At 41.1% G+C, this 24,351-nt stretch overlaps 1 protein-coding gene across 7 annotated transcripts in view; it reads left to right on the top strand.

The window, feature by feature from the left end:
• The window catches only part of PPP1R12B (protein phosphatase 1 regulatory subunit 12B), a 158,097-nt gene that overhangs the window by 101,141 nt on the left and 32,605 nt on the right, over positions 1-24,351 (top strand). The window contains exon 1 of one of the 7 annotated variants that reach the window (XM_054025623.1): positions 14,514-15,193. The exons of the other annotated variants lie outside the window; for them this stretch is intronic. Coding sequence (XP_053881598.1) covers positions 15,092-15,193 — 102 coding nt within the window. The 5' untranslated portion in view covers positions 14,514-15,091. Of the gene's footprint in view, positions 1-14,513; positions 15,194-24,351 lie in introns of those variants that run through there. 7 annotated transcript variants of the gene reach the window in all.

The raw sequence follows: 24,351 nt of genomic DNA, 5'->3' as shown, positions 1-24,351 counted from the left end.
AACAGGATGTTTGTTTATAGTGTCCAACTATATCGCTTCATAGCATGTTAACAACTTATTTTTCTTTTCATCTTTATCTGGTTGACTGTTTTGTCGGTTCCCTACTCCTGTTGGTAACTAAACAATTTAGCCTTTTAGTGCTTGCAGTAGCTTGGAGCTGGGCCCATTTGCTCCAATGGGCGGTACGGACTTGACCTATCAAAATGTCTGATTTTGCTTTGTAATAACTCAGGAAGGGACTAGTAAATATCTGAATGTTAATGTGAGTGTCATGATGAGATTTGTGTAGCTATAAGGGTGTATTTCTTGAAGACTATATGGGTTTTGTCCAAACAGTAGAGGGAAATGGTTTCAGAAGACACTAGCTCATACTTTTTTCCTTACTAAAAGCTTCCTCAGTTTCCTTTATTCATTCCCCAAGAAGCAGACAAAATACTTGGAATAGTGTGGCAAAGCTCCTCTGTAGCTGTCACTCCTAGCTGCCTACAGGTGCCTTTGGAAATGATGCATGCTCATGTCTGGGTGGTATGCAACTTGTGTATACAGAGAGCATAAGAAAATGGAGAGGCTGCATTGGTTTGTGGCTTACAAGTGGAACAAAAAGGGTACCTAAAATTCATTTGGAAAAAAGAAGTCAGACTGACCAAAAAGCATCCTACCTGTAAAGGAAGAATTGTGTGTTCTAAATTTTCAGTGTGTAGATGCCGCTTGTCACTTTGGTCCTTGGAAGGTCATTCCCCTTGTTCTGAAGCACTGGCTATATTTTCCCTTGATGGCTAACTTCTGCAAGAGGCCTCATAATTGAAATGTCATTATTGGTTATACTCCGATAGACTTAGATTCCTCATTCTGGAGGTTAGCATTGCTTTGCGCTGGGTATTCTGTCTTTCCATTTTATAAAAAGTAAATTCCTTATTCTGTAAGGCTCTTTACTGGAAGAAATTGTCATCCAGCCTGGTCTCACCAGGCGTCGATATGGGGGAGTTCATTTCTTAGTGCATTTTATGTGCCCGTTACTATTCGTGCTAGTACAGAGTGACACTTGGGTGTCTTTTGCACAAAATCTTGCCCACCGCTCCTAGTTTCAGCAATTTATTTACTAGGAGAACTTAAAATCTCTATGAAAAATTGCACCAGCTGTTGAAGAGAAGGTTTGTCCACTAAAAATTGGCCATCCTGATCTCCTTGATAGAAGACCGGAAATGTGATCATTTAAAGATCAAAATAGTAGCATTTGCAGAAAATCATATATTTTAAAGCATTTTTAAAGGAAAAGAGGACAGAAAAAATATCCATTACATAACTTCATTTGTAGCATTAGGCCAAGATTTTCCAAAGCAACTAGTGACTTTGGGTGTCCAACTTGAGATGCCTTAAAGGGGCCCAAATTTCAATAAGTCTTAAGAACCAATCCTCTGAAAATCAGGTCCCTTTTGAGGGGTCTCAAGATGGGCACCCAAAATCACTAGTCACTTTTGAAAATCTTGGACCTAGGTTTTGGAAACATAAAACTTCCAGGGAAGTGAAAGTTTATGGCAAAAATGTGTATTTCAAAACTCTGAATTATTTTGATAAAGGAATTGAAGCTACAATTTTAGTAACCAGTCATTAAAAATGACCTGAATGACCTGAAAATCAAAAAGGAATTCTACAAAAAGTGGAAACATGGACAAATTGCTAAGGATGAGTACAAAAGAATAGTACAAGCATGTAGGGACAAAATCAGCCTCTGGCATAAAATGAGTTATACCTAGCAAGGGACATGAAAGGCAGTATGAGGTTATATAAATACATGAGGACGAGAAATAATCAGCTTAATCTTCAGCCAGGCTGATTAGGTTGGATATTAGGAAAAACTTTAAGGATAGATAAGCTCTGGAACAGACTTCCAAGGGAGGTTGTGAAATCCCCATCACTGTCCATTTTTAAAAACAGGTTAGACAAATATCTGTCAGAGATGGTCTAGATTTACTTGGTCCTGCCGCAGCACAGGGAGCTGTACTAGATTACCTCTCAAATTCCCTTATAGCCCTGTGTGTCTATGGTTCTATGATTAAACTAGTATACAATGTAAAGGGTTCATCTTTCTAGACAAAAATTGTTAGGAACTGTTACTCGTTTTATGATAATACCGCATAGCTGGTTATGAATTAATATCATTATGAAACTCCCATTAATGTACTCTGAGGGGAGTTAACCCCTCACCAATTCTCCTAAAGCTTTTTTAAAAGTGAAGGTTATAACCTATTGGTCTCCCTCAACATATGCCTCAAAAGTGACAAAATGTGGAAGGATGGGTATAGGGAGGGATTGTCTTCATAAAGAGAAGTCAATGGTAATTTAATTCTAGCATTGTTGCACAAAAGGTAATGTGCAGGAGGAAGTGAAGTCGGCGTAGGCCCCGATCCTGCCGTCTGCCCCAAGTGGGCACTCCTGTTCTGAACAGAGTTCCTTTGAAATTGGTGGACCTCTGCCCTCATGCAAGAGTCCACTCAGGCAGACTAGCTTTCCCTAGTGTGTACTGCTCTTCTGGTGAGCTGGAGAACCCTTCTATGTGGCACAGGCTCTGAATTGTCACGTTTCCTAAAGGAGGTGACAACCGAGCTTGCGTTCATTTCAGTGTGCCAGTTTATATACTTGCAGTGCACTCAGAAATAGGTTAGAAACCATAATGAAGTGGAATTTTGTTGACTTAGTTATAAATGTTTCCAGTGCCATTAAAAAGGCAAGGTGGGTGAGCTAATATCTTGTCTCTGTAATATCCTGGGACTGACACAGCTATAACTACTCTACACACTAAAAAGGCAGGCATATTTAAAGTATTTCAGATTGGTTCCATCCTCCATATCTCCCTGGTTATTTCCATACACAAATGAACAGGAAAGGTCATGGATGGCTGGGTTGGGTAGGAAGCACATGGAATCTGGTGCATCCAGAGATGAATAGAATAAAACTTGTCTTAGGCATATTAATAGCTGTCTGAGGCTTTCATATATCTTTTTACATACTAAGCTCTCATGTTCTGGAAAGTCCCCTTTGGTTTAAAAGTGCTACATTTGCCTCTGGTTATGATGTTACTTTGGCCTTGGGTACACTTTCCCTGTATGGCCCTTCAGCAATATTCTGGAAACTTATGTTCCTCTTTCATTTATTTGACTTGTTACTGCTTCATGCATCCTTGTTATGAGAGCTATACTGAGGACGAGGGAAACTAGAGTAACATTTCCTAGAATGTAATCATTGAGCAGCTCTTAGTGGAAAATATTATACACTGAAAAAATGCTATATCCAGTGGCAGACATGGGCTTGAATTTTAAGTCACTTGCATGAGCACTGTCCTGAATGGGAATTGTGTATTGACCATGTAAAGCAGCAGTGCTGTTTTTGTCAGGCTATGTTCAAATTTTAAAGTTGCTGCTTCCCTTTTTTGAGTAAAATACAGAACTGACGCTGTGGCGTGAACCTGGATGTGGAAAGACAGGTTAAAAGGGTTTTTTTTACTGTCTTTTTGCTGCCTGTGTGAAATCAGCATTTGATCTCAATCTAATTCCTAATGGCTCAGTAGTCACACATGGCTCAGTTTCAGCTGAGACCCAAGATTCTAACAGGCATGAAAATCAAACCAACGCTAGAAGTGAACACTCCTCTTGAGACTGAAGCACAGTGGGGATGATGGTAGGAGGGAGTTCAGCACCGTCATTGCCTGTGCTTCTGAGCTTTATACCCAGAATTTAGAAGGGAATTAGAACTGCAGTCTTTAAGACCATCTATTTTAGGCAGAATAGGCATTGCTATGCCAATCTTCATATAACAAGAGGAGTCTGTTTCCCAACATGAATGCAGTTGTTACTTTTGATTGCAGGCAGCAAGGACATTCTATTTTGCTGTAACTCCCTTTTGCTGTCTTTTCAGGTGTTTGTGAATCTGACACTGGAATTCTCCCTCCAACTCCTCTCTAGTTCATTACACTAAATAAGTTGGGGAAATTCCTAGAATGGGGGAACAAATGTTCACTCTTCTAGTTGCTCTGTTCCAACATATTTTATGCTTGAATAATGAGTAGCTTGTGCATCTCATCTTTTCTTTCAGTAGTAACCAGAGTAGTTTGATTACATTTAGAAGAGAAATGTATTTAAACTTTTACAGGTGCTAAGGACCAGTCACTTTCTTGCAGGTCATGTGGCTTTTTTTTATTGCTCTTTGCTCTGGCCTTTTTTCTGTATTTCTTAAAAACAAAAAAACAAAAACCAGACTCAGAGACACATACACCACTTTGTCCAGAAACCTTGAACTTCATATGTGAAACAAGGGGCTAAGATGACTACACATTATGAGGAGTTAGTTTTAGTGCTGATTGAAATATGTCTGTTGGTTTATGGTTCCCAGCCTTTGTATGAGCAGAAAACAAGCTATTGCATTTCAGCTACATTGGAGTATGTAGGATGGGGGAAAGTATGACTCCAGATGTGTGTTGGAGTGATAGTGAGTGAGAGAAATTGCTGTGACTTTGGGAGAGTGGGGAAAAATGGATCCTTTCCTTCCTAGACTGCAAATCTGCAAGACATACGATAAAGTCAGCTCATGGGAACGCCAGTTGGTACACTGCAGACGAAAGACTATTCACTTGTACAGTTTGTATTCCATTTATGGGAAAGTGCTGCAGTGCCTTTATATGTTTACAACAGAGCCTAGTGCCAGCCCAATAATTTTTTTGTTACAGTCCGTTCAACCCTCTGTTGCTGGACATAACCTTGTTTGGTTCTAAATAAACGTTGTAAGACAGTATTTGTATTAATGTTACCTGTTGGAGTGCTACATTACATTTTTCAGGGATAGTTACCTCTCTGGAACAGATTTTAAATGTACATTTTTCCCATATAGTAGAAACAAAAGTAAGTTATTGTTACTACTCTCAAAGGAGACTTTCCTGCATATCTTTTGAGAATAGAAGGCTAGCGGTAATACAAGAAACATGCGTCATCCCAAGAGCATGAGTAAGTCATAAAGCTACCAATCTCAAAACGAGGTCACCCACTGAAATAGAGGATTATAATGCAATTCTGGCAGCATTTCTTTAAGGATGATGGGAATATGGGATAAACAATAGCATGTACGAGATTCAAACTTTTATTTGTTTACAAGTCCACCTAAAGCCGGGGTTCTCAGACTGGAGGTCAGGACCCCTCGGGGGGTCACGAGGTTATTATATGGGGGGGTCACGAGCTGTCAGCCTCCACCCCAAACCCCACTTTGCTTCCAGCATTTATAATAGTGTTAAATATATTAAAAAGTGTTTTTAATTTATAAGGGAGGGTCACACTCAGGGTCTTGCAATGTGAAAGGGGTCACCAGTACAAAAGTTTGAGGACCACTGACCTAAAGAATCTGAGAATGCTTTTGTGGCTGTTTATCAGAATGCTTACAGACCTGTACTCCAGTTACCTGTGTCCCATACTATCAGGAATTTAGTGTCACTGTTGCCATCCGTTTCTCTGCTTGTAGAGCAACAGATATTAATTTCAGAATCGCTACGTCTCGGCTAAGACTAGTAAGGCTTATTAACCACCAATTATTTGGAGCCCACATCTTCTACAAATGTCAGTGCCTCTCTTTCTGCATTGGAAAAAAGTCATGACCTTTTCTCGGTGGAAATCAATGGTGGGGTTTATTCAATATATGCAAGGAATTATATAAGCTGAATTTTTTTAGGAAATCATGATATTGAGGCAGTCATGAAACTCATTAACTTCTGACCACATTACAAACCTACACACCACCAAATTACCACCAGGCACTCAATACAAACAACTTAATATACTGTCAAATTCAATATTGATCTCAATTCTCTGGGTCTAGTTTTGTGTACCAAACCAGTAACACAAGAATCCAATTTAGGCAAATGTATATGTTATATTTGTCTCGTGACAGGTAGTTCAATTTTTAAATTAAATTTCCATGTATTTTCTATAAACTGCTTTGATCCCAACATAATTACTTTTAATTTTATTTTATAGCTGAGAGTAACGGCTTTGTAGCTTGGCCTATAGAAAGACAACTGTCAGGGCAGCTTAATTTCATAAGCTTTGGAATTTCCCCCCAAAACAGTGTCTCAGGAATAAATGTGGCTTTAGAATATTCTTGTGAATCCTGATTTTAATGTGTAAAACTAACTTTAAATACAGCTTTAAAAAACTTTCCATGAGTCCGAGCAAGACTAACTGGATAATGTGCATAAGTAAGAGCATCAGGCAGTTAGCCTGCACTACTGAGTTCCAGAAACGATAGAGGTGAAATAACATTTTAATAGGAACAGAGGGTCCTGTGGCACCTTTAAGACTAACAGAAGTATTGGGAGCATAAGCTTTCGTGGGTAAGAACCTCACTTCTTCAGATGCAAGAAGTGAGGTTCTTACCCACGAAAGCTTATGCTCCCAATACTTCTGTTAGTCTTAAAGGTGCCACAGGACCTTCTGTTACTTTTTACAGATTCAGACTAACACGGCTACCCCTCTGATATTTAAATAGGGTGTCGATTAATTGCAGTTAACTCACGCAATTAACTCAAATTAATTGTGATTAATCGCACTGTTAAACAATACAATACCAATTGAAATGTATTAAATATTTTGGATGTTTTTCTACATTTTCAAATATATTCATTTCAATTACAACACAGAATACAAAGTGTACAGTGCTTACTTTATATTATTTTTTATTATAAATATTTGCACTGTAAAAATGATAAAAGAAATAGTATTTTTCAGTTCACCTCATACAAGTACTGTAGTGCAATCTCTTTATCATGAAAATGCAACTTACAAATGTAGGTTTTTTGTTACATAACTGCACTCAAAAACAAAACAATGTAAAACTTTAGAGCCTACAAATCCACTCAGTCCTATTTCTTGTTCAGCCAATCGCTAAGACAAACGAGTTTGTTTATATTTGTGGGAGATAATGCTACCCACTTCCTAATTACAATGTTACCTGAAAGTGAGAACATGCGTTTGCATGGCACTGTTGTAGCTGGCATCGCAAGATATTCACGTGCCCTAGATGAGCTAAAGATTCATACGTCTCTTCATGCTTTGGCCGTTGTTCCAGAGGACAGGCTTCCATGCTGATGACGCTCATTTAAAAAAACAAATGTGTTAATTAAATTTGTGATTGAACTCCCTGGGGGAGAATTGTATGTCTCCTGCTCTGTTTTATCGGCATTCTGCCAGATATTTCTGGCAGTCCCGGATGATGACCCAGCACACGTTGTTTGTTTTAAGAACACTTTCACTGCAAATTTGACAAACTGCAAAGAAGATACCAGTGTGAAATTTCTAAACATAGCTACAGCACTGTACCCAATATTTAAGAATCTGAAGTGCCTTCCAAAATCTGAGAGGGATGAGGTGTGGACCATGCTTTCAGAAGTCTTAAAAGAGCAACAACCTATGCGGAAACTGCAGAACCCAAACCACCACAAAAGAAAATTAACCTTCTGCTGATGGCATCTGACTGAAAATGAAAATGCATCGGTCCACACTGCTTTGGATCGTTATCGAGCAGAACCCGTCATCGCCATGTCCTCTGGAATGGTGGTTGAAGCATCAATTGACGTATGACTCTTTAGCGTATCTGACATGTAAATATCTTGCGAGGTTGTCTACAATAGTGTCATGCAAATGCCTGTTCTCACTTTCAGGTAACACTGTAATTAAGAAGTGGGCAGCATTATCTCCCATAAATGTAAACAAACTTTTTTTTGTCTGAGCAATTGGCTGAACAATAAGTAGGACTGATCGGACTTGTAGGCTCTAAAGTTTTACATTGTTTTATTTTTGAATGCAGGGGTTTTTGGTACATAATTCTACATTTGTAAGTTCAATTTCATTATAAAGAGATAGCACTACAGTACTTGTATTTTTGTTTTTAACAGTGCAAATATTTGTAATAAAAATAAATATAAAGTGAGCATTGTACACGTTGTATTGTGTTGTAATTGAAATCAATATATTTGAAAATGTAGAAAACATCAACAATATTTAAATGGTATTCTGTTGCTCAACAGCGCGATGAATTGCGTAATTAATCACGATTAATTTTTTTAATTGCTCAATTAATTGCGATTAATTTCTTTAATCTCTTGACAGCCCTACCTTTTAATGCAATAAACATCTAAATTATATTCCATAGACATGATTATTGGGTGCCTGTTGTACAGTTGAACTAGTAGACACTCTTATTGTATTTCTTGAAGCAAAGCAGAACAATCTAATGGTAGGTCCAAACTAAAAGATGAAGTAGCATATTCCCTGCCACAACCACTCTTTGCACCACTCATCCCTTTTGATCACAGCCCTCACCCCCATATTAAAACAATTTCCTCTCCATCCAGAACTCCTTATCGGATGGTTAAGGGAAAATAGGAGTTACTAAGACTGCAGGGCTCTTGATGTAACTTACTGAAAAGGCACATGGCTTGAGGAGCATGCTTCTTAGTTAAGCCCAAGGAAATAATGGTAAAACTGCCAAGTTAAATATTAAGAAAATCAGTCTAAAAGTAAGAATTTGAAATGGGTGACATTACAGAGATCTCAAAGTAATACACAAAGCTATCTTCAGTGTAGTAGCCCGATCTCAGAAACTTTTTGCTTCATGGGAGTCGTCAAGGGAAATAACCTTGTTAATAAACATAACTCTCTGAAATCTGTTCCGGGGCAGTCGTCCTCACCACATGGAAATCCCTATAAATAAAATATTAACTCTCGAAAATCGGGGATTTAGGGGATTGTTGTATTATATGCTGTAGTATGGAAGCATCAGGTTTTACTGGAACAGCTGAAAAATAGTTTTGTCATAGGTTAGGCTGTGCCAAAATAAACTGGATGGTGCATATTCAGTGCTCGTGTGTATTTCAAGCATCCAGGGGAAGGTGGTAAACTTTTAGTTGCCTGTAGGAACTGGAACTGAAGGGCAAAGCAGTGGGTTGGAAGAGATGGGACAAATGCTAAGCCATTGGTCTTTCTTTGAATCTTGCCTACTTTTCAGTGTTTCACTAGTAGATTTCTAATTCTTTCTTCTATGAGCAATGTTCACGGGTGTTATGGAGTTAGATAATCTGTGTGTTGTGTGGGAACATCTTACAAACTGTTTCCAGCTTCCATCCCATCTACAGTGAAGAGAGTTCACAGGGTTGTTGTCCAGAATAGATTTCTTCTGCTGGCTCCATATCCTTTGAAGACTTCTAATTTGCTCAAGGCTTGATGTCCTAGGAAGGGTATTTGTCTTAATAAATTATCTATGGTGGAAGCTTTATAGCTAAAAGATTTAAATTGTTCTGTTTGGCTAAGGGCTTCGTCCTGCTCTTTCTGATACACTGTGGTGTTGGATTAGAGTTCATCATGCTTTCCCCATTAATTATTTGTATAAGTCTCCTCCGTTAACCAGATCCACACAGTGATTTGTAGGTATTGTGTTTGTACCCAACTTCCCTTTAGCCTCTTGCCTCTCCCTGAAATACCGTTATAGATGGGGGCATAAGACTGCATGAAATGGTATGCTGTATGAAGCGGCTGGGTGTAATTAAGACTGCATTATATTTATACTTCAGGGATGATCTGAGTGTAGAATCTTTTTCTGTTGCTATACTCAACTGCTTTACATTGTTGTAAATGTCCTGTACCTGCCAGGACTGTCTGTCCATGAATGGAGTCTGTGGGAAGGGGCTGTTCATGACATTAGCAGAGATGTGTTCTCTCTGAAATGCCTTGTTCTGCAGCTCACCGTGATTGTAGCTGTATAAATGTTCCTAGTCACAATCAAATCACCGTGGAGAACAACACACATAGCTACATAATACAACATATTGCTGCTTACACATGAGAGTATTTATTTCAAAACAAGCCAGGCAGAACACACAGCCAGTCAGGTTGAGGCAGCAATCCCAAACATTGAAGCATCAGTCTCCATCAGAACATGGTGAATAGCAGAACCATGAGGGATAGAAGATTCAGTTTGGATAACAACACTGGGAAAACTTAAAGGGAAACAGTTTTAAAAGCTGAGAAGAAATTAGGTAGCTGTATGTCTGAATGTGATTACACTTTAAAGTATTCTCTTGCTCCCCTCCCCTCCCACCACCGGCCACTTTGGTCTGCTTCTTATGAGGTGACGGAGAGGGATTCTCATGCTGTCCTTTCTAGCCAAAAATTAGGCCATGTCCAACTAGTGATCAATGGTTCCATGTCTAGTTGGCAGCTGGTATCAAGCAGAGTGCTGCAAGGGTTGGTCCTGGGGTCGGTTTTGTTCAATATCTTCATTAATGATCTGGAGGATGGCGTGGACTGCACCCTCAGCAAGTTTGCAGATGACACTAAACTGGGAGGAGTGGTAGACATGCTGGAGGGTAGAGATAGGATACAGAGGGACCTAGACAAATTAGAGGATTGGGCCAAAAGAAATCTGATGAGGTTCAACAAGGACAAGTGCGGATTCCTGCACATAGGATGGAAGAATCCCATGCATTGCTACAGTCTAGGACCGAATGGCTAGGCAGCAGTTCTGCAAAAAAGGACCTAGGGGTTACAGTGAATGAAAAGCTGGATATGAGTCAACAGTGTGCCCTTGTTGCCAAGAAGGCTAACAGCATTTTGGGGTGTATAAGTAGGGGCATTGCCAGCAGATCGAGGGACATGATCATTCCCCTCTATTCGACATTGGTGAGGCCTCATGTGGAGTACTGTGTCCAGTTTTGGGCCCCACACTACAAGAAGGATGTGGAAAAATTGGAAAGAGTCCAGCAGAGGGCAACAAAAATGATTGGGGGCTGGAGCACATGACTTATGAGGAGAAGCTGAGGGAACTGGGCTTATTTAGTCTGCAGAAGAGAAGAATGAGGAGGGATTTGATAGCTGCTTTCAACTACACCTCTACCCCAATATAACGCGGCCCGATATAATACGAATTCTGATATAACGCGGTAAAGCAGCACTCCGGGGGGCGCACTCCGGCAGATCAAAGCAAGTCCAATATAACGCGATTTCACCTATAACGCAGTAAGATTTTTGGCTCCCGAGGACAGCGTTATATCGACGTAGAGGTGTACCTGAAAGGGGGTTCCAAAGAGGATGGATCTAGACTGTTCTCAGTGGTAGCAGATGACAGAACAAGGAGTAATGGTCTCAAGTTGCAGTGGGGGAGGTTTAGGTTAGATATTAGGAAAAACTTTTTCACTAGGGGGGTGGTGAAGCACTGGAATCGGTTACATAGGAAGGTGGTGGAATCTCCTTCCTTAGAGGTTTTTAAGGTCAGGCTTGACAGAGCCCTGGCTGGGATGATTTAGTTGAAGATTGGTCCTGCTTTGAGCAGAGGATTGGACTAGATGACTTCCTGAGGTCCCTTCCAACCCTGATATTCTATGATTCTATGAACAATTTACACTTTTTCAGTGCTAGCCTCACTTGCATTCCAGATGAGTAGTTAACTTTAATTGGCATATGTAGAGAGCACAGAACTCAGTGTTTGCTTTGGTTTTAATAATCAAGCTGTGAAGGTCACTGCCAGTCACCGTATTGCACTTAAACTCTGAATTCAGAGCTTTCCCTGCCCCCTCCAGAGCAATATGACCACGAATGGTTATGAATCACTGCATTGTTCCTATGCAGTGTATCAGCAGACTGTTGGGAAATGAAGAAACAATAGAGTGCAATTCAGAGTTCTTTAACTCCACCTTGGTGACTAGCATGGACTCCTTCAGACTTGTTGCTGTTATGACACTCTCTCATTGTGGTTGCTACACAAGATAGGCTAATTTGAATCATTGTATACTGTTTTGGAACCTCAAAATGCAAGACTTTGTAAGACAAAAACAGATGTGTCAGAGTTCTATGACCATTCATTTAGAGAACCGAAATAGCACTATTGCCAGCTGTGAAGAAGGCAGAGTTTGATTCAGAACTGAGGTGCAGGAGGATGGTCACATGGTTAAGGCACTGGACTGGGACTTGTGCGATCTGGGTTCAGTCCCTGGTTCTGCCATAGACTCAGTGTGACTGAAGGCATGTCACCGAATATCTCTGTGCTTCCTTTTCCATCTTGTAAAATGAGGGAGTATTGTCTGGATACATGAGACCACTCCCAAGCTTTCCCACTAGCTGTCACTTTGGTTTGCCTGTAAAATGGGTGACTGGATCTTCAACACAATCACTTACCAAGTAAACTTGGTCACTGAGATGGCTTCATTTATTGTGTGGAGAATGAGTCTCTCAAGCAGATATTGTTCTCCCCTTCTTAGGGTACTACAGAAATTATATTCCTCCCCCACCCTCCATGTGAAGTCAGTACATATGATGAATGACTGAAGAATTTCTATGTCTAAGTTCTGTATCGTTCTCTCTAAGCACTATTCTCCAAATATACCCTTCAGCAATGTTTACACTCCACAGACATGCAGTTTGCTAAAAAGGTGGAGTGTTAGACTGACAGGCAGATATGGAAGTGCCGGAAGAAAAAATGCTTGTTATACTTACAGTAAAATGTTCTGTGATAAACTACCTATAGAGGTGGTAGGACAAGATACCACACACAAGTAGGTTAACTCCAGGCACAAAGCCACCTCTGTCAATAGCTGACTTCAGTAGAAGTCAGTGTAAATAAGCCCTATGGTGTTCGCCATCCATTGGTTGCAATGTGCTGCTCCTTCATCAATGCTGGATAAATGGAAGTAGTCCAGTAAACTGATACCTGGACTAATGTGTTTCCAATAAGGAACACCACTGTAGGGTTAGAAGCTTGGGAAATCACACATTCTCAAACACATGCTGTTTGACTGAGATCCTACTTAACACATGAGAAGACTTTAATGATAGGATCATAGAAATGTAGGGCTGGAATGGATCTCAAGAGGTCATCTAGATCATCCCCCTGTCCCGAGGCAGGACCAACTATACCTAGGCCATTCCTGACAGATGTTTGTCCAATCTGTTCTTAAAAACCTCCAACGGTGTCAATTCCACAGCCTCCCTTGGAAGCTTATTCCAATACTTAATTATCGTTATAGATAGAAAGTTTTCCCTAATATCTAACCTAAATGTTCCTAGTTGCAAATTAAGCTGATTACTTCATGTCCTAGCTTTAGCCAGAATGGAGAACAATTGATCCCTGTTCTCCTTATAACAACCCTTAACACATTTGAAGACTCTTATCAGATCCCCACTCGGTGTTCTTTTCTCAAGACTAAACATGCCCAGTTTTTATAACCTTTCCGCATCGGGCAGGTTTTCTAAACCTTATCATTTTTGTTGCACTCCTCTGGACACTCTCCAGTTTATCCACAGCTTTCCTGAAGGGTGGCATCTAGAGTTGGACACAGTACTTCAACCGATGCCTCACCCGTTTATCTCCCACGTCTTACATGCAACACTCCTGTTAATACACCCCAGAATATTAGCCTTTTGGGTAACTGCATCACACTGATATTCAATTTGTGGTGTGCAGTAACCCCCAGATCTTTTCCAGCAATACTATCCGCTAGCCTGTTGTTCCCTATTTTGTAGTTGTGCATTTGATTGTTCCTTCCTAAGCAAATACTTTGCACTTGTATTTATTTAATTTCATTTTATTGATCAATTCTGCAATTTGCCAGGGTCTGTTTTGAATTCTAATCCTGTCCTCCAAAGTGCTTGCATCCCCTCCCAGAGCACCTCGGGCATGCTTCATGTGCAGTCATTCAAATAAATGTACCGTTTATTCTTATTTGATTTGGATTTGAGTGGCATTTGCTCGGCCTATCAAGTGCATTTATTCAGATGTGCAAAGTGTTATTTTTCTTTATTTGCCAGCACTGAAAATTCAAAACCGTTTTCCTGACAGGCCAGTTTGTGCAATAAAGACTGTATCCAGAATTGACAAGCCGACTGGCAGGGTGCAGGGCAGGGTGCATGAGTTTGGAGGTTAAAAAAAAATCCAGGCAGAGGGGCTGTCCAGCTACACTCCTGTGTAAGAAGAAAAAAAAAAAAAAAAGCGCCTGTTTGAATGCCAGCACATCAGACAGGCTCAGCTTGCCTGCTCATAGCTCTAACCAGGCTTTTAAAAAAACCCACTTGTCCTCCAAATGTTGTACTCTGTGTAAGCCTGCGTTCTGTCTAATGGTAGCCTGAAATGTTGTTCTGTTACCGTATCTTCCTAAGTAAGCAGCCTTTGACCTAGCCAGCTGCAAAATAGTAGCTTGGAATTTAGATCTTGCATAGTGTTATGAATTTGTGTGACCTCCAGCTCTGAGCTCTCTTCGCCATGGGAGTTTGCATGTTTTCTTCTTCCTACAAGTGGCAGCCTGGATCCCAAGTTGAAAGTGAATCTTTGGCTTTGGCCTCCCTCCAGCATTCTTTGCTGAACAAGTAAGGATTTGGAATGTCAGAAAATAGCAAGAGGGGAGGGAAGATTTTGTGTGTGTGTGTGTAAAGCCTTCTGTAACGAGGAGGACGGAACAAAACACAACTTCATCTGGACTGCCCCTTTCTGAAACAGTGCTCGTTCCTGATTTATACAGTTTTGTTTCTCTTAAATCATGCAGCTCTGCTCTGCTGCTACAGCAGAGAGCTATCGGCTGTGGAGTGAAACAGGTTTCTTGCAAAAGCTTCCTATTTGGATAAAACTAGCTATTCCTCTGGCTTCACCCTTGTAGGACTGGAGGGGTTCTACCTACTGCAGTTATTGGAGGTCTTCAGTAATATTCTGGCTTTGGGTGATCCATAGGAAACATCCTTTTTTGGAAGACCTTAAAGCGGGCCTTGATTCTGAGGGCGGTGCTGCAACACCCCGGACTGTAACGCAGGTATTCCTTAACACTTTCCCTTCAACTTGAACAGGAAGAAGCATTGTGGGGCAGCGTTTACTATAAAGCTACACTCTGATGCCTAAAAGTATCACTCTGCAAACAGCAGGCTTTTAAAATTACCATAACTGTGTTAATGATGAAATTTGTTTGATCTGACTTCGGAGAAGGAGCTTCCCAACAGCACGTAGCGGAAGGAAAGTGAAGACTTGGACTTCATTGCTGCTTGCAGAGGTGCTGCTATCCCCCTCCTGCCTCGGAGGGACCATGTCGTCCTTGTACACCAGGAGCAAGGAGTTCACCCGAAACAGGAAGTCTCAGTCTGACTCTCCCCCGTCGTCTCCCTCCCCGATTGCAAAGACGCTCAGAGTAAGCAGCGTTTTCATTACTGTATTCCATTGTGACCTCTTCAGCGCTGGTTACAGCCAGAGATGAATGAAGTCAGTCTGTCCTCTTGTAGTGGGAGACCTAAGTACTTCTTGCTTCTCTGCACAGGGTGACAGTATGAAATAAACTCAGGAAAGCTCCTGTGTAGCAGCAGGTTTGAACCCTGTAAAAAGGTATTTTCCGCAGGCCCCATGCGGTAGTTACTTGGCTGAATGATTAGAGAATCTTTGTCACCCTATCTCTGCGTTTGCTTTCTGTTTCTTTGCAGTGGGCACAAACCCTTGTACATTAAATGGCGGAAAGCTTTGCTAGCAAAAAGTGTTTGAAGTGGAAATGAGGCAAAACCTGAACAGCTTGTTAAACTACACTTTGTTTTTTCATGTGCACTTAAATCTTACAAATGCACTGAAGTTTGCCGTGCAACTGGGCTCAACCTCAGCAGCCCTGTGAAGTGGGATGTACCTGAGTCATTTTCAAAAACTTTGAAAATAGCCTCTTGGCAGAGATGACTAGGTGGAGGTGGCTGTAATTTTGCATTGTCCCATTCCTTCAAATCGCTGCGTTTGGAGATGACCCCTCTGACAGCTTTTAATAATACGTTTACAATCACATTGCTAGTGGCTTTGGAGTTGTGTGAAAAATACTCTCCAGGGGCCCACGTTGTTAGGTAGGCAGCATGCCCTTGGTCTAGAGATTTTATGCATACCGTAGTCCCGCAGGAAAACTTTGGCTGAAGAGGTGAACGAATCTCTAGGTAGCCTGAAGTGGTCACAGAAGACTAATATGCACTTGTCTCTTTACATTTTAATGACATAATATCCTCTTCAGAAAGATGGGAAAGGTCATTTAAACCATTGTTTCCTTATGGGAAACAGTCATTGACACTATAAATCTTTAGCTGTATGCTCTCCGGCTGCTGCTCGCCCCTGGCAGTTAAATTTAATCCTGTAGTGCTGGGAGTCGGTCTCCAGCACTGGCAATCGGTTCTATTACTGCATCTACTGGGAGCTTCTAGATGCTTATTGCCAGAGCCAGAGAGCTAGTTTGGGAGCTCAGGGAGTATCCATCTTCCTCCAAAGCTGCGTGAAACTGAATGGATCTTTTTTAAATGTTCAATTTCTGCAACTGCATCTGCACAGTAATTTGATCAGTTGGCAAAGAGGGGAAATAGTGGGTGGAGAGCCTTTAAATTTTGTTCTAAACTGGAGACTGAAACGAATGTTTAAATACTCCAGTCATCCACTTATTAGAGAAGGTCAATGTCCACATTGTTTCTCAGACCCAAGCTGACTCATTCTCTCCTCCTCAACCATTTGTGCTGGGAAGCATATGACATGCACATCTGGCTGCAGCTGTCATTGCTGTGGTCACAGACACTCACTTGAGCTACCTCTGGCTACCTAACCCATAAGATGCAGAATGATTAGGAACTCCTTCTTTTATCTGGAGTAACCATGAACAGGAGCACAGCCTCTTTGGGTGGCTCAGCTGCAGATCACAGAACCGAGTTAGTGATTGGTCCTGCTTTGAGCAGGGGGTGGGACTAGATGACCACCTGAGGTCCCTTCCAACCCTGATAGTCTGAGTCTATGACAGGTGGCTCAGTCTCTGATCTAGAGTCCCTTGCCCCAGAAGAGTGCTCACTTGGGATTGTAATACCAATGAGAGGATTTGTATGATTGGAGAAATGCTCTCATAGCACTAGTGGGGCCACTGCTCCTGGTAGAGCACAGGGATACTTTAAAAGTGCAAAGATTTCAGACTGCAAGTACACCAGCATTATTACAGTTCAGTGTAGGACAGTCAGAAGTAACTTTGTCTCGTTCCTGTAATGGATGTCAATGGTTAATTACTGAAGAGGTTTCAGATGAAGTGTAACAGCCCCAAACAAGTTGGACTTACCCAAAGTAGGCCAAGTCGGTTAGCTGTTTCTCCCAGTACCACTCCCAGACTTGAAAACAAAATTGTTGATAATCTTAATACAGCAGGGAGCACTGCATGATCCCCTCAGTTTCTCTAATCTTAAGGCCTCATAGCTAATGACGTTTGAAACGTGAATTTATCAACACCCATACATAGTTGGCTTTATGTTCATCCGAAATTCTGTGGTCTCTCCTTTTGTATTATGGTACGTGTCACCCAAGTTGTCTTTTCACCCTTAATTTGGAAGACCTCTCCTAATCACAAAACAGAGACATGGGATCACATTGCTTCATTATAAACTTTTACAAATAATAAGAAGCAGAACATACTGTACTGCAAAACACAGAGCATCACTGCAGTTACTGAAAAGACTGTAGAGGTAATTCAGGATGAATCCCAACACTTAGTTCTCAGCTGACCTCTATGTCAGCGCACTGTGTTATGGTATGCAAGATCATCCATCGTCCTAATTCCCTAGGCACATCAGAGTCGTTCAAGAACAAGTAATCCTGAAATGTTTTATTTTTTTGTTTCATATACTAAGACGGTTTACAACAGTGTTGGAGTGGGAGTAGCCAAACAAATCCTACCAAACCTTCTAGAGTAACCACAGCTCACTTCAATGTCCCAGCTTGCCAAAAGAAAATTAACTAGTTGGTTTTACTTTTAATTCAGGTTTTGGTGATCTAAATTAACATCCAGTTGGCATAACAGTCCAAAGCTTCCAATGAAATAATAGTGGGAATTGTGTGGCAGCTTCTTCATGGGGAAACTTTGTACCAGATTCCTTCTCCCCCAACAGAACCTTCTTCATATAAAGTATTTGCACCATCACTGACAAGGGTTTGTTCCAGAAGAGCTCTAGTAGTTACTTCAGTGTTAGGTAACTCCATAATATCAAGGGGCTGCATATTATGCATGTGGAAAACCTGCTCAGAGCAAGACAGGCAAGGTTGGAAAGGGTTGGGGCTTAAAATGTTGGCAGTCTAATTTAAAGTCTTTTAAAAGTCCCCAATATGCTGTTTGAAAGCCAAATGGCCCAGCTCTTTTTGTCATAGAGTTAAGCATGTCTTCCAACTCCCTAGTACCTGCTTCTGTGATTCCCCCCCCCCCCCCCCCAAAAAATAATTACCGGTTAGCCAAGTCTTTCAATGCCCAGGGATGCATATCCCCCCAAACTGCTGACTTGGGTATATTCAGCTTTTTCAGGTATTTCCTTACCTGTTCTTATCAATAGCTATTTTCATTTATAAGGTCCTCATTACTTTCTAATGGTCCATACCTCTTGTTCAACACTGGCTGTGAAAAAGCATGTCAGTAGCTCAGTGACTTTAAATCCATCAGTTATGTTTGTGCCCCTCATTGAATCATGTGGTACTTTCCCTGACTAGCATTAATCTGTGCTGTCTTTTTGCTACACTTTGTCCATAAGGTACTCCATATCGGTTACTTCCCAGATTGCCAGTTGCAGTACAGGTTCCTTTTTCCTGTGCGATCTTGGAATAGTCCTCCGTATTGGCCACTTAGTCCTTGAACTGTCTAGCAGAATTCTCCTCTTCCCTGCCTTAATTATGACATTTCAAGATGCTCCAACTTTATTCCATGCTGACTGATTTCAGTGTACCTCTCATTTGACCATCTAAAGTGCTATGTGAATGCTAAGTATTATCACAGTGGGGAGTGCACTAGTAACTTGGTTAGGATCAGTCTCCACTGTGAGTGGGCCATATGCTTGATCTCTGACTCTCCAATATGGTGGCATCTGGTTGGGAGGAGAGGGCAAAGGCTCTCAACTTGCTCCCACTCATATCTCTAGAATTCTCCCAGTTCAGTCCTGTAGTTCTCTTGAGCAGAGGCTTCTGGGTGTACTGAAGTGCACCAAGCTACATGGTGGCTTAGTGATGTGAACAAGTGATTCTAGACTCTAACCCAGGTCTTAAAAGGAGAAAGGCTAGTGTACGGACTTGTTAACGACTCAGTCTGCAAACGTGTTGCACAAAGACAAGAGCAGCATATCTTAGATGTTAAAACATGAGTAACAGCATAAAAACTTATTTGTGTGGATATACAATCAAAACCAGAGTTCTGTCACTTCCAATCCAGGAGCACTGTCCTTGTGCACTCACTTTGGTAGAAATGTTTGATTGGATTACAGCCTTGGAATAGTTTTGAGTACAAACAGATCTGACAGTCCCTTTGCACTGTTTGATTTGTGAGGGTTTTTATTCATGTGACAAGTTTTTTAATCCTGTTTCAGATATGAATGGTAACAGGTTTATTCTTATATTAGGTAAAACTACTTAAGTGTCACTTGACTTGTTTCTTAACTGCAAATGAATTATAGAAAAGGCTACTTTTTATGTCAATATTCCTAGAGAAAATATTCTCTCTGGGTTCTCTGCTAAATGGCTTGTTGGAGTACTCTAATTGCAATAAATTGGAACTAGATAAAAAATAAATGGTCTCCTGACATTTTACTCCTGGAGTGCTGACTGATTAGAGGGCAGTAGCTTATATGCTATCTCCAGTTATCCTGTTAAGCGTCAAATACAGTAACCTGTAGTCTTTATAGAGAACTAACTTGGTCAGTGTTGCTTTTCTGCATCCTGGTTGGCTTATCTCTGGTCTAGGAGACGAGTTTATGGATATCCTTTCTTAGGGACATTTAGCCAGTCAGAACACTATCTCATAATTAGAGGGTGCATTGCACAGAAGATGTACAAACTATATAAATATGTTCCTGTTTTGCACTAAGAACCTGCAGCCTGAACTGTTCCAAGATACTCTAAAGACCAAATCTCAGATACAACATGATGTGGTGGGCACAATTAAAGAATCCAGCACTGCATGTGAGAGCAACAGCTGGTTGGTAGAGACTTATCTTATTTGAATGTGTACCATGAAACGAGTACCTTTTGTCAGTCTGTATGGAGACTGATAACAGATGTAGATTTGCAGGGCTCCTCTGAGTCACCTTAGATGCTGGTGCTAAGTCGCAGTATTGGGTTTTGATGTGAATACTGTCAAGTCATGCTGATGGATCCAGTTAGCTCCATCAGGGTATAAAGGGGGATGAATGCTTTTTTTGGGGCCAGAGGTCCTGAAGTGACAGTCTAGAAACAGACAGCCACAAGGAACAGACTAGCCATAGATTGAAGCTATTCACTTATTTTAACATAAAACAAAACTCTTCTTCCTTGGTGTATGTATCTTTGTTCCTGTACACCAGTGAACATTGCTCAATTCCAATTCTGCTGCTCCCCCACAAAGCTGCTGCTTAAATGGCTGAGTAAGGAATTGCTTCACATTTAGTCACTTTTCCGATTCCTGAGCACTGCACTAGCTTTTCCATCTGACTTTTCATATATATCTTGGCTGCATCTGGAAATGGGTTGTATTTGCCTTCTAGCTACCTGTAATCCATCTATCACTTGAATTGCCACTATGATGTTCCCTTACCCCTTATTGGTGAGAGCAAGGAAGGAATAATGGGAGACTTTCAGATGAAGTCTGAGTTTTATACAAATGAGCAAAATCTAATAGGCAGAATTCTAGTCTGGTGTAAAAGTTAGCATGTTCAGAAGCTTGTTTTGCTACCGTAGTCAGTGACTGGTCGCAGAGTGGAACCCCACATCCTATCTCTGATTTTTAAAATTCTCCATTTGACCTGCTACCATTTTTACCGCCGATATTTGCTGCTGAAGAGCCTGGTGGTTCAGTTTTAGCTGTCAAACAGCTTGCATATAAACTGGCCATTTAGCTTTCATGCTCACCACCTAGAGAGAAGTAAGAGTTTGTTTCCGTTCCTGTTACTCCAGTCAGGAGACTCCTCCAACCTCCATATTGTATTGTACTCCCTAAACAAAGTAACACAATGAAATGTGCATCAGTTGCATCTTCACTGCATGTTCACACATTTCAGTGATAAGTATATGTATTTTATCAATTTTTAACTCGTAAAACAGATTGTAAAAGTAAGATTGCTTTTGAATGCCACAAAATGCATAAGTTGCTATTGCATTTTATTTTGTCCAATTTTTAACTCCAATTCCAGACATAAATACTGTCCTTAATTAGCTTAGCTGCCCACTAAAACTACCGATGCTAATCTCATGATCTTTAGAGCAGTGATTCACAGACCTGTTCAGGAACCTCTTGTGATCCAGATCACTTGTTGATGGTCTGAACATAGCTATGTGATAACACTGTGCTCTCAGCAGAGAGAAATAAAACGAACGAAAGGGGACAGTATGACCAGCTTTTTCTAAAGGGGCAAGATATTTAGTGCATTGAAGACAGCTAAACATACCCAATATTCTCCAAATTACTTTTCTGTGTAATTGTTTCACGTGATTGTTGCAGTTGCCACGGTTACACCTTTGCAAAAAGTAGGGGAAGTGTTCATAGGGCAACATCCCTGAGCGTGTTCCGCCCTCTGAGAAAGTTGCAGTAGCTCTGCTTTAGGCAACTTGAATTCTGGCCAGTTTCCAAGTGCCATAAATGTGTGTTTAAATCCCCCATACTAAAACTTGGAAAAGCCCAGACATGGTGTTTGAAGGGGAGGGGAGCAGAGAAGAAGCAACAGCCTTACAAACCTATGACCTTGTGAAATTTAGAAGCAAAAAGCCTTCCCACTCCTGTGTCACTTGGGTGCCTGCTTTTTATTTCCTCTTGAAGCTGCAAGTCTGGAGGGTTGTGGCTAAGATCATATTGCTTCTCTGCAAAATTAAATTTTTCACCAATAAAATCTGATCTGCCTTCAAAAAAGAGGGGGTGGAGAAAAGAAAAATTATCAGCCACAAAACCAGGTTTCTGAATTGTGGCCTTTACTAAATTAAAATACAATCCAGCTTGACATTTTACATGCAGACTTTTATCCCTGTGGGTTTGTGATAATGAAGTTCAGCTGTTGTAAAGCCAAAGGGCCGTGCAAGAGAAGAGACTGGGAACTGAGGGTAGGACTGGAAGTCATGCAAACTGTAGTATTACTGTTGAATTTTAGGCCCAGTTTGGGATTGGAGCAGTGCACTAATCACACACAGTTGTCACTCAGAATTATAGTACTATGTATTAGTTTCTGATTTACAACAAGGATAGCAAGTTTAATTGTCTAAGCTGTTCAGCTAGTCTCTGAAGCCGCGTTCATTCTTGGATGATCATCTAATGTGCTCCAATAAGAGCAGCTTTTATGAAGCTAAGCCTGCTGATTTATAGTTTGGGAAAACATACTTTGCATCAGGTTTATTGGGGTTTGGGGGTGGTTTGGTTTTACGGGGTCATTAATCACATGCACAGGACTTGTAACACTTGCACTCACACATACCTAAAATTGGAAGGCAAGCTGTGTTCTTTTTCAGCCCTAGCTTAATGGAAGCTCCAGAAGTATGTAGCTGTCATGTCAGGAGGCTTGTTTTTCCAGAGATACTATAATTTCAAGAAGCATTATCAAGTACTCTATGCCAGTAGGGCATTCCTTTAAGAATGCATGTCCTTGTTATACTGCTTCCATTCTAAGACCGCACTCTTCAGTTCTTGAGTAACATATGTAATTCCAAAGAAATGTGTGGGGTAAGAGGCATTAGACTGAATCATATACTTGTCCGATCTGTATATGCATGAATAGGAGTGTGAGAACCTACAATACAGGTCTTTTTTCCTCAACGCTATTACTAGTGCAGCTCCTCTTATGGTAGTAATGGTGAGAGAGAGCTCTAGTCTGAACAAGGCACCAGTGGTAGCTGTCATTTTTTACCACCGTCATACCAGAGGCACTGCACCAGTGATAGCAACTGTATAAAATCTTGGGAGTGGGAAGCGGGCATAGACAAGGTGAAAGGTGTGTGTGTGTTGTCTTCTTGACAAACAATGCCTCCTAACTCTTTGGGTGTTATGCACATGCGGGAAGGGGGAAATGCCCCTAAAAGCAGGTGACTTTTGTTTTTGTTAATGTAAGTGGTAGATTCTCTGTAACTTGAAGTCTTTAACCCATGATTTGAGCAACTTAGCCAGAGCTGAGGGGTCTATTACAGGAGTAGTGGGGGAGGCTCTGTGGCCTGCAATGTGCAGGAGGTTGGACCAGATGATCATGATGGTCCCTTGAGACCTTAGTCTATGCACTCCAAGTTGTTTTAAAACCCAAACTCATGAGGCTCTCTGGGCGGATACTTGTCAACAGAAGCTTAAACTACAGGCAGTGCATAAAACGTGGCCTTTTCATTGGGAAAGGTGATGAAGGGGGTGTGGCTTGAGCTGTGCTCCAGGATCTCGTTAATGGATAGTCATTTTATCATGGATATCCATCAGACACTATGACAAAATACAGTAAAACAAGTCCCGTGTAAAACATCCCAGAATAGCCCAGATTTTCCCAAGCTTGACGAGTTAGAGATGATACAGCATAAAATGTTCCCGGCCCATGTATTGTCTTTGGAAGAAATGTAAATATTAGATTTTCCCCCCCATCCTTGCAGGGTCAGATCTTGGCCACAGAAGAATGCAATTGAAGGCAATTAGGCCAATTTCTGTTTTGGCAAGAGAAAAGGTTGAGCCCCTTCTGGCACTGCCTTTTAGGGCTGCATTTTATCTTAAGCCTTCTATAAGGAGGTTGGTTTTAATTATACTTTACTGAACTTCTAATAGCTGCAAAAGCTTTTGAGTTTTTTAAAGGAAGTCTCCAGTGTTCCATAATCCGAACACATTTCTAAAATCAAAAGCATATGGCGTCCCGGGCTCTTTTCAATCTCGTTGCTATCCAAACTAATAAACTGCCGATACCTAGCTCTGCTTTTTAATTAGAAATGGGAACAGAGTAAGCCCAATGAAATATCCTGGGGCAGGGAAGGTTGGAGAGAAATAGCTTCATGTGGGAAAGTTCAGAGCAATATTAGGATAACTAATACTGCGCTGTTTGCCTCCTTGGTTCCTTAGCACCAGCCCACCTCAGAGGCCCTACGTTCTGCCAACCAATCAATCTCGTCTGGATGAGATTCCCACTGGGCCTCATTAGTACCCTTTCTGGATTGGCTAGACAGGTTGCTGAAGAACAATATAATGCATCCTCTGCTGCTGCTGCTACCTGACCCCAAGGTTTGATGCTTTGAGTAGTTCCTTTGTATGTGACCATAGTGGTTTCACATCTTAACTCTACATGGGAAGAGGGCAAGCACTAGGGCTTACCAGAAACTTGAGTGTGTGCCAATATGCTCTCCTTTTCACCG

This window comes from Malaclemys terrapin, chromosome 4 (genome assembly GCF_027887155.1).
Source record: "Malaclemys terrapin pileata isolate rMalTer1 chromosome 4, rMalTer1.hap1, whole genome shotgun sequence".
NCBI lineage: Eukaryota > Metazoa > Chordata > Testudines > Emydidae > Malaclemys > Malaclemys terrapin.
The sequence above is the reverse complement of the archived record's forward strand: the minus strand, read 5'-3'. Positions and strand labels throughout refer to the sequence as shown.